The sequence below is a fragment of the Phragmites australis genome, chromosome 22 (assembly GCF_958298935.1).
Source record: "Phragmites australis chromosome 22, lpPhrAust1.1, whole genome shotgun sequence".
NCBI classification, from domain to species: Eukaryota; Viridiplantae; Streptophyta; class Magnoliopsida; order Poales; family Poaceae; genus Phragmites; species Phragmites australis.
Window position 1 is genome coordinate 21,839,204 of NC_084942.1, and position 11,581 is coordinate 21,850,784.

Genomic DNA, 11,581 nt, shown 5'->3' on the forward strand with positions numbered 1-11,581 from the left:
GCTTGTTTCGCTTCCATTTCAGAAATTGACACCCGAAGCCATGGTCCAGGATAGCAGTTTCATTTGCACGATTTCGTCTGATGACCTAGCCAAGAGTGATCACTGGATGAACATTCAGAGGCTAGGGAACAAGTTGGCACACACTGTGACTTGCAGAGATTTGAGTCTATATAGTTATTTCTTTTAGGGTTTAGGTGTTCATGTTGTGTAAATGTATAGGATCATTCCGATGTATACATACTGCATATTCTTCTTTTTTTCCTTGCAGTTCCTAGGCCTTTAGGAATTCAATTCATTTACTGGAAAGTTTTGCTTGCTGAGAATAGATGAGTGAAGTTGTAGTAGGACAAGCTAGCAAAATTATTTGAAGGCCCGTGGTGTGTTGGGCTGGGCTGCGAATTCTTGCTAAGAAACTGCAAGCTTCAAAACACGGTGCAACCAAGTTGAATTAGGCTCAACTTTACCTCCAACGAGAGTTGCTACTCTGTGGATGATTTTTTTTATATTAGATATTTTTAAATTAATATTTTAAAAACAACATGTGTGACACTAAATTTTTATGAACTAATTTATTTTATCATATCAAAGTAAATGACGTGACTCACCATGTGATCACACTAATGCATGTGACGTGACAAATGTATGAGTCACGTCATGTACTTTGACATGACAAAAGGGGCACATAGCAAGGCACCGAGGCAGGACGCCAATGTGGCTCACCTTGATCACACCTTATGCATTGGTGTGACAAAATTATGAGTTATGTTATATACTTTAGCGTAATAAAATGAGTTAGTTTTTAAAAATTTAATATTTCACATACTGTTTTTAAAATATTAGTTAAAAAGACTAAAATAAAAAAAGCTCCTGATTGCGGTAGACCTGGCGGCGGCCAGCGGGACGTCCGCGCGGGACGCGCTGGAGGCGTGCGGGATGCTGTACGGGGCGGTGTCAGTGCCCACGCTGCGGCTCATGCGCGGGTACGCGGCTGCGCGGAGCTGGGTCGCCGTGCGCTCGCTGCTGCTGCTCACGGGGCATGCTGGCAGGGGCGCCGCGGCGGCAGCGGGCAGGATGGCCGGGGCCAACAGCGAGTTCGAGCAGCTCACCACTATGGCCTAAGTTTCACTGATACAGACACGGGTACGTGGACACATTGATATAGCGATTGCCAAAAAATAAGGATACGCCAAGTATACCAAACTGATAAGCATCTCCTTGTACATGCTCGAACAAGCCACACGATTCTTCGGACACCATAGGCGCATGGACACATACCACCTCACTGGAGAGCAGAGTACCTGCGCTGCGATGCTCCAGGGCCCAGGCCGATGGTGGCACGGATGGCGGCGCTTCTCCGGCTGGTCAGAGCCTTGGGCTCCTTGTATGTCGGCGGATTTGGATCTGAAGGCGGCGACGGCGCAAGTAAGGGGCGGCACACGGGCGCAGGAGACGATGAATCGAGGAGAGAGGTGAGTTGTTTTAGGGTTGACAATGAGCTGTGGGTTGATGCTGTTTAGTCTAACCTAGGCTTCGAAACGAGATATTCTGATCCAAAGTATCGGAAGGAGGTATCAGTAAGTATCGACAAAGTATCATGAATTTTTTTTATATATCATAATTTTCCGATACTCCTTAATACCCGTACACGTCATATCGGTGTATCGCACTGCATCGGATAGGGTACATCGGCCTTCGCCATGTATCGGTGAAACTTAGACCATGGCCACCGCACTGCTCAACAAAGTCAGCTAGTTGCCGTGCTAACGTGGCGGCTGGTTCTTCTTGGGTTTCATCAAATGTCATGGCTGTATTTCAAGTAGCGGATCAATAATTGTTCACTAATTCACTGTTGTATTGTACAGCGATCTGTGTATGAATCCTGAGTTCATGAAGAATAATGACGCTGTTTGAGTGTTCTGATTTATGTGTTACAAATCCTTTCTGTTTTACCTTAGAGATCGAACAACACAATCAGGGGATTGTTGCTATGTCCTCCCCCATATAACAATTTTAAATTAACCAAAATCTATCCAGATGAGCCAAATAAACAAGGTAATTAGGGGCGGACCTAGGGGCTAAGGGGCTCTAGCCTCACTACCGTTTCGCAGTCAATGGAAACCCTCTAAGTTCTCCAATAATTTTTTATCATGGTAAAAGAGAGAAAGAAGAAAAGAGAGAGTGTGAATAAAAGGAAGAGGAGGAAGAGGGAGGAGAAGAAAGAAAGCGATAGGCGGATGAGCTCCTGCTTGGCTTCTCTGCATTCGCTACTGAAGATAATTAACCAAAATCAATTAAAACTTGGGAGAACTGGAGGACTCAAAACCAGTGGAAACTCCATATATACTCTCATCATCTCATGCACAGCACATATTGTTACCCACTATAGCTCGTTTCTGAAATATCTTGTGGTTGTCTGTAACTGTAAGCTCGGACGTGAGTCACTTCAGCCAATTCATCCACACTTGCAGCGTTAATCCACAATCTGATTGGCGCGTCTACATCACGCTCGTTTTTTTTAGAACATGATAAAAGAAGACTAAAAAAATTAGATTCACCAATTTAGATATCTCAATATTTATTTATGTATTTATCAATATTTAACACATTCACTTAATTATAGAGAAAACAGTAGTACTTTTATGCATGCACGTAATTTTAGCATGTAGACAACAGTAATACAAAACTAACAAAATTTATTTCATATTTTTTTGAGTTTTATATATTTTTCTTTGCATTTTAGATTATTTCAGTCGATTTATCAATATAACTAATATTCCTTTCGATATTTTTTAAAATTTCCTAAAAATAAAATTATATTATATGTGTAAATATATGTATATGTATGCATACATATATACATATACATATATATATATATATATATATATACGTATGTATGTGCATTCGTATATCTATATATACACATATGTGGGTCATAACTACAGTAGCTACAGTACCCAACCTCGAAATCTTAGCTCGATAATATATGTTATAGTTTAGTTGCTGGAATCTGACAGCACGAACGAAGAATTGCACGTGGCCTGGGAGACTGACATGATGGGCTCTCCGGCTCTGTAAGCTTGACTGGGCTACTATATTGGGCCGGGCCGGATATGGATTTATTTGAAGGCCCGATCCATGCCAAGCATCAGGATGGGCCGAGCCAAGAATTTCTGAAATTGGCCCAGCGCGAGGCAGCTTAAGCGCTTCCTTGCTCCACTGCATTGGTGCTTTATTTTATACATAGGAATTTAAAGGCATCTGTGGCAAATTAATCTGTTTGACTTGAGTACTTGACGATGAAATCGTTCGTTTTTACGAGGTTCAGTGGGTACATGTAGCATTTACAAAAGAAAAAAAATAAGGAGAAAAGATTGAAAGTCAGTATGCACAAAGCAATACCGAATCTCAAACCAAGACCTTCAGCTTGAAACCATCCTACGGTCCAAGACAATGAAATACTTGCTGCAATGCCGACGTGTCTTCCATCGTGGATTGAGAGGATCTCAAAGACACCCTAATCCAATGTACACCCATAAATAGGAGGCAAAATTGTAGGCACCTAAAGCAACTCACATGCATCCATGACCAAAATCTTAGCCAAACGCCGACATCTCAGATCAGAATCCATTCGCAAAGCCGCACCCAGCCGACGGAAACAGGCGATCGCTTGACGCGACCAGCATAACAACCATGCCAACCACAACCACATGAAGTTATATTATCAAAGCAGTTTATGTTGACTTCTCCATAGCCCCTTGCATCAAATCAGATCGCGGAGCAATTAAACTGCGTTGTATAATCAGACCTCTGCTTATTTTGAAACGAGTTTATCTTGAAATGACCTCTGCTTTCGTTTTTTTAAAGACCTCTGCTTGCGTAAATCAGATGATACGCTTCTTTGCGGTTTGCTCACACCAGATGTGAACTAATGCAAGCACATAGCCTGTTGAATCGAATTACCGTTGCATAAACAAGTTCTCAGAAACTGAGTTATTACTGGTTGTCAGTGCAGGCAATGGAGGAAGACCCACTCGATGCCACGATATTTGCCAACCGGAGCCTATGCTTGCTGCGAATGAGAGAAGGCTATGCATACTATACTTCGTTGGAGCCGGTTCCTAGTAAATAAAGTAGTAGAACTAAATACTCTAATGCTGCATTTGTTCTACATGCCCTCCAGTGTAGCGTGTCGCTGCTGCATTTTTCTTTCAGGTAGAAAGGAAAGGCACACGTAGCGCCGGGCAGGCAGGGAAAGGGTACAAGTAACAACCAGGCACAAAGCATACACAGCTAAACATATCGACAACCACTTTGATCCAACTATCCGAATAAATCACAGCCAGGTATTACAGCAGTTTCAGTTCAGGACAACTAAAGAAACTACATTACATTTCTTTTCAAGAAGGGAAAAAAAACAATTGAAGAAACAACCGCGCCACAGTCCACTGTGGCCATTCATCACTTCCCAACTTCCATCTGTCTATCCCAAACCTAAACGTCAATCCTCACAGCCTACCAAATTCCAAATTACAACGGCTTTCATCTCATCTGTATTACTGTATAACAACAACGAAAGAACAAACAGATCCTTGAACCGAGCATCATCTAGCAGCATCAGTGAGAGCACAAATACGATACCAATGGCTGGCTGCAGAGTGCAGAGTAAGCCAGGGTATATGTTGACGGGGCGAACCCTTTATCTTTGAACCTCTTCCCAGGGGGCAGCGCAACCATGTGTCTACTTAGGAGATCACCAGGTCGACCATGTACATCTAAGAAGATGCAGACTTTGGCCGCCCATAACTTACCACCATCACATAATCTCCCCCAGAGGAGCCTATCACCGTCTGCAAAGGGCGCGCCGGGCCAACCCTCAGCCACCGCTCCACTAAGTTGCGCACAGGTTGCGCAGGGTTCACTGACTGCCCACAGCAGCTTATTTCAACCTGTAAACTCAAGGGTTGGGACTGTTCAGACAAGTTGTAATACTAAACAAGAAACTGAAATTCAAATAAAAGCAGGGGGGGGGGGGGGGAGACAAGTACGACACTGTAATTAATTTTGCGTATAGAATGCACCTTCTGATCGCAATAGAAGGACAAATGGAATATCTCCGTCAGCCCCATACAAGATGATAAGAAACACTTGTAATACAGCACATGTAATTTCTCCTTTATTTCTAAGATGAAAATTACTCAATTCTGGAACATGCCAACATGAACTGGTCCCAACAATAACATTAGTGACATTTTTCACTACAAACTCCATGGGCTGCTTAGATATTTCATGGCCGCATTAAAAAAAATAAGCGCAGAAAAATCATCACTAAACAATACAGAAGGGTAGGAGTCTTACCTCAGATTCACTTAGAAGACTGAGCTTCTGCATAATGTACTTTTGGATGGATGATGCAGGTATGTTTCCATCCCTATCATGAGACAATGTATTAGCCACAGTTGAAATAACTAAAAGATATTTAGCTACAAAATAATACAAATAGCTGCTGACTACATCAACAGCTCTGCCACCACTAACTAGGAGTAGGAGTATCTGAAGCTCACACTTGGCTCAGCTGGGCTAGCTACTACATACTTACATAATGCACGTAATAAACTAAGAACAGTAGACAAGCTTACAGCGATTAAAAGACGGCCAAAAGGAACTGCCCACTAACTGTCCTATTTGGTTGCAGGGACTGAAATCTGAAATTGGACGGCTAAATTGAAAACAAGGAATGCTACGGTTTCAAGGTGATATAATTAGCAGACTGATGCAACAGAAGGTAAAACACTGCACCAAAAACTAAGTCATCAGTGAGAACTAATAGTCAATCGCCAGTCTTCCACTGTACCACATGCATGCAGAACAAAAATAAATCCAAGCAAATATACAAATTTAATCATATCAGTTTTTCTCACATACTCCGTAGTAAGTTCACCAACTTTCACTCAAAGGTTATACTTCCGAGGTTACTAACTTTATGCATTTTCTTCAGTTAGGCTAAGACATGCACTTGTGCACAACACCATCACCTAAGACCAATGAAAAGTATCTTCCCTTCTAAGTTCTAACAAAAGTTCTTCTTTTCTTTCCTGCTTCATGCTTTTCGAATAGAAATATATTCCATAATAGTTCAATGCCAAGAACTTCAATTTTGAATGCAGATTTAGAAAATTCTTAGTGTTTAGATCAGGTGCATCAGTATCAGAACAGAGTAATATGAGCTCACTTTATTCTCAAATAGTGGGCAGGTATCTGAGGCAAGGGTGGGTTGCCTTTCCTGAAAACAATTGGATAACAGAAGATCAGGGGCGGAACACACCGAAGATATTGTGTTGACTGAAGTTGAGGATAATTGATACTATGATGTGACTTACTGGTCAAACGAGGCAATCAATGAAAACCATACTGGGCTAAATGTCTTTTCGTTCTGGCTAGCTGCAGCACTGGAAGCTGCATTGGCTGAAGCTAGGGGATGTTTCCTCCTCCGGCCAGGCCCTTTCTTTCTAAGCAGCACTATGGGCTCAGGAACATCTTTCTTATCATATTGAACTTTGGACTTCTGGAGAGACTCCCTAGCCTTTGTTCTGCTAGAGTGTTCAATACTAGGAGATTCATTGAGCTTATCCCCCTTAACAGCTGGACTCTGTCCACTTCCCCGGGAGGGCTTTGTTTTGCTTGCAGCCTCGACAAGACAATTCAAAGGTCTCCAGAGCTCTGCCTTATCCAAGTCCTTATTGTCACCTGGTTTATCTTTACCAGAGGGATGACTTGATGTGTCCCCATTTGACAATACCTGCAAATGTTAGAGTCAAATAAGTGCTGCCTGTTGTCTGCATTCTTCCATTGATTCCTTTTGGTGCACATTCATGCAACTCACTACACACTCCAAAGCTACACAAGTAACAGGGTATGATTCAATTAGAATATTCGAGTATCTGTTTACCTGTCTTCTTGTTTGAGGTACTTTGCTCAAGCTATCTAGCAAGCTTGAATTATCATTTTGCTTATTCAAATTATCATTATCCTTTTTCGAAGGATCCACAATGATAGGACCAAGGCCACGCAATGCGGCCGCCTTCCTGGTAACCGCTCTTGTTCGGCGTCCTGTCGAACCTGCTGGTGTTATTCGAGGTGTATTCACCACCAATGAAGAGATAGACCTCTCTTTCCTTTTAACAGGTAGCGTAATGGGAGATTCGATTTCTTCAGCATTAACCTTCTTTCTTTTAAATGGAAAAACTTTTGACCTCACGTCTTGTAGATTGTGATCAGCTCTGAAATCAGGATTTCAAAAAATTAGAAGAAAAAAAACAAGCTAACAAAGCAAATTGCATCCACTGAAATTTTTCCCAACTCAGAAGAGCAACATGATAAAAAAAGAGAAGTTCTCTTGGTAAAATAGGCAATAGAAATATTCAACTGTGTTTCAGAAGACAAGCATTTCTTTGATCTAACAAAGGCATACAGTGAAGTCTCATCAAATATTGGAATCTATACTTTTCTTATGAACAAATGGCTGAGAAGAAGCCTTGAAAACACAGAGGTGCAATGATAGCTAAGTTTTGGTATCAGTAAAGCTCAAAATTATGTCAGACAACTATTAGAAACAAAATGATGACAGATAAGAAGAACACCAGTGGTCAACTGCAGAATGCATCTGCAGCGGGAAACTCATAGGAATTCTTGTTTAAGAGCACTTTTGTAAATGGAACATTTTGTTCCACTATGCATGTCTTTGGCATGAATCTCAAAGGATTCGAGAAAGCAAGCAACATGAATTTCTTACTTGTGATAAGCTATCTGGTCAGTGGCAGATAATAGCTACTATTCTCTGGAATGCAACAGTTCCAGAAGGTCGCTCTAAATTATATGTCCCTTCATTATGCAGGAGCAGCACAGCTATGTTCCAGTGGAGAGCGGCATAAGTCCTTCATACCGTAGAATTTGTAGTTTACTAATATTCTTTTGTCTGCTACTATCTGTAGTTCAGAGCAACTATCTATTACAATGATTTTGTTCTGACATCTTGTTATCCAATGGAAATAAGTGCTAACACTATGAAATCCAGGAAACTTTAGCTGTGAAGTCAAAGTAGTGCTGATAAACATGTATTTTAGCAGTAAGAAAAGTACAAGAGCACTTAGAAAATCAATCCATTTTAGCAGTAAGAAAAGTACAAGAGCACTTAGAAAATCAATCCATTTCTAATACAATAACATAATTGCTCACAGTAATTTCTTAAAACAAAAGATCACGAGAAGAATACCTAAGCTTCTCAACTGGAGCACAGCCAAGATCAATTTTACATACTGGGCAGTGGTCTAGCTCTTCATCATTGAGCTTCTTATAGATACACTTTCTACAAACTGCATAATACAAAGAGCAAAGCTCAAAAATCACGAGGAAACTAGATGTGAGGATTTCATAACATAGAGAAATCGTATAAGGCGCAATGCTTAGTTTCACATAAAAGGGAAGTCGCCGCACAAAAGTTCCTCGCCATCGAAAATATAAAGAGTGTTCCATACTGCAGTATATCTATATCATGTTAAGTAAAACGACACATGCAAATGAACAAAAGATATTGACATTGGTACTACCATGGACCATGTAGCTTGAAATGCCCAAATCCATTTAAAATTAGACTCAGAGAGTCAAAACACAAAGTGAAGAATTTTAATTCACAAATGTTGGAAACAAGTCATAGCTCCCAATATCTCAAAGGCACACACAACATGAACAATTACACCAATTGATTCATGCATGCAGAGCAATCAAATAGTTTGCAACTATTTACCACCTATGATTCCACATTGAGGCCTCAAAAGTTTTGTGTACAGTTCCACCAATTACAGGCCAACATCCGATGAACTTGAATTGAATACCAAAGAAAAAAGATCTCTTACTAATGTGGATGATGAACTCGAACTGAATACCAACTTACATAACGTTGTGGATAGTATCACCCAAACATTATGTAAATAGGAACCAAAGCAGTTAACGGATCGGGACAAAGATCACCAATCAACAACCCACGATTCACAAAGTCTACGTAAAATCCACGTGCTCAAGCCCAGCATTGATGCAACATTGCATCACGACTCAATAAACCGAATTGAAGCTGAGCCCGATAAGGCAAGAATGGAAAGCAAGAAAGCTACCAAACATGGTCAACTCAAACTAGATTTACGTGGAATCGAGAGGCGAAACCGCAACACAACCCGGAACGCACGCACGTCGAGAATCGCAATCGAGCATGAACGCCGAGAATGTGGTACAGCATCCCCGGATCGGGGAAAATGGCCGAGCTCAACGCCACCGGCCCACGTCCACGGACTCCGGCGACCAAATCCGGAGGAGTGCCAAGAATGAGGCGCGCGTAAAATCGAATCGCCGTCGCAACTCTCAGAGAAACGCACCGAATCGTCGTAATGACGCGAGGTTTCGAGGCCGCCGGGATCGCGGCGGCGGAGCAGGAATGACTCACATGTGTGGAGGCACTCGGAGATGGTGGTGGCGTCGCGGAGCAGGCGGCGGCAGAGCGGGCACGTCATGCAGCGCACGAGCAGCTCACGCTTCACCATCACCACTGCGCCCTCCCCCGCCGTACCGCGCCGCCGCCGCCGCCCACCTCCCCTCCCCTCCTTCTCCTCCCCCTCCTTCTTCTCCCCCTTCTCCTCCTCCTCAACTTCCACCATCACCACCTCCTCCTCCTCCGCCTTCCCCTGCTCCTCGCCAGCCTCCGCCACCCCCTCCACCTTCTCCTCAGCCTCCGGCTCCACGGCCGGCGGCTTCTCCGGCGATGCGGGGCCGGTCTGCATGGCGTGGGGCCCCACCGCGTGGCTAGCTCCGCATGCTGGGGAGGGGCAAAGGCGCCGCCTTTATTGCGCCGTCCACTCCCCTCCGCGAGGAAATGGGAGGAGAGATGGAAGAGGAGAACGACGACGAGGAGAAGAGGAGAGTTGAAGCAGAGGACGAAGAAAAAAATTATTTACGTGTTTATCGAGGAAGAGAAACCGAAGGACGAAGTGGGGAAGGCAATGAAGGAAGAGAGGTGAGGTTTTATTTTGCTCTTCTTTTTCTTTTTCCTTTTTTTTTTTTTTTTGCTTTGCGTTGCTTTTTGTGTGCATAACAAAACCAACGTTTTTGGATTTATGTATTGTTGTTATAAACTTTTCATTGTGTGTGATGTCTTTCTTGATCTATATTTCTATCTTGTATGAACTTTTGTTTTTTTTAACTTGTTCTTATTATTGTCAAGTATTGTTGTGGTTTGTTTTCTATTTTTCCGAAGGGGCTTCTTATGTTTATGATTTTTTTCCCGTGGTTTGTCGAATTTACGAAGATTTAGAGTTGGGTTGCAATATGATACGACACTTACTACGTAACTTTTTTGTGTTAATACAAAATATTACGTTGTGAATTCCTTGAGGTGCAAATAAGACTACTCATATGTAATATAAATGTCACAATATATGCAAAATAAGAAACCATGTGACACTCTAAGGACCACATTGGTGGTGAACATGTGGTTTTAGTGTGGTATTCATACATTTGGTGTATGACGCTCGGAAAAGAAAAATGTTGAGCTAGAAGATATTAAAGCAATGACATATATAAAAGATAAGGCATAATGCTTTACGCTAACTCTCGTATGAATTTTTAGCAGACAGATAGCGATTCCTTTCTTATTAGTAACCGACTTGCATGGATAAAAAGGTGAAGGGCGGAATGCATGAGCAAATGAAACATTGGCTTGATTCTAAACATTAGCATGGTGTCAAGTTGAGAGTGAAACCAGCTAATAAGAGTGAGGTTTAAAATTTTATTATTTTTTGGTTGGCTTTTTTTTACATGCAATGCCTAAGTTGTATCACATTTCATGTATGATTCTGTTGTAGGGTGCATACATTGTGTTTAGTTGACTCCTTAGCTCACGCTAAGTTATTTTTATGCACCAATGGTGTGGTTGTCATATTGGTTAAAATTTACAAGTAACAAAAACAAGTGTCAACAATATTAGCAAAGTGTTATTATGCAGTAAAATCCACGAGCAAGGTTATATACTGCCCAATGAGATTCCTATCTTGCATGAACTTTTGTTTCTTTGTAATTTATTCTCATTGTTGTTAATTATTGTTGTGGCTCATTTTTCCATTTTTCCGAAGGGATCTATTTTATTTATGTTTTTTCTCCATGGTTTGTTGAATTTACAAATATTTAGAGTTGAGTGGTAGAATTTACTATGCAAGTTTTTGTGCTGGTACAAAAGATTATGGTATGAGTTCCTTAAGTTGCAAATAAAACTGCTCGTATGCAATATAAATGTCACAAGATATGCAAAATAAGAAAACTGTTTGAGCACTGTAATGACCACATTTGGTGTATGATGCTCTGAAAAGAAAAATGATGTGCTGGAAGATATCAATGTAGTGCCATATATAAAAGAAAAAGTCTAATACTTTATGCTAACTCTTGTATGAATTTTTAGTAGACAGCTAGCAATTTCATTCTTACTGGTAACCGACTTGCATGGATAAAAGGTGAAGGGCAGAATGCGTGAGCAAATGAAACC

General features: G+C 41.5%; 1 protein-coding gene across 1 annotated transcript; it reads right to left on the reverse strand.

The window, feature by feature from the left end:
- Positions 1–4,288: 4,288 nt before the first annotated feature.
- Positions 4,289–10,039, reverse strand: LOC133905497 (E3 ubiquitin protein ligase DRIP2-like). The gene is made up of 7 exons (XM_062347302.1): positions 9,494–10,039; positions 8,273–8,372; positions 6,950–7,280; positions 6,381–6,799; positions 6,233–6,283; positions 5,359–5,431; positions 4,289–4,949 (listed from the first exon to the last, which is right to left on the reverse strand). The coding sequence occupies exons 1-7, from the start codon at positions 9,825–9,827 to the stop codon at positions 4,776–4,778; spliced, it is 1,482 nt and encodes a 493-aa protein (XP_062203286.1). The 5' UTR covers positions 9,828–10,039; the 3' UTR covers positions 4,289–4,775.
- Between the last annotated feature and the right edge of the window lie 1,542 nt (positions 10,040–11,581).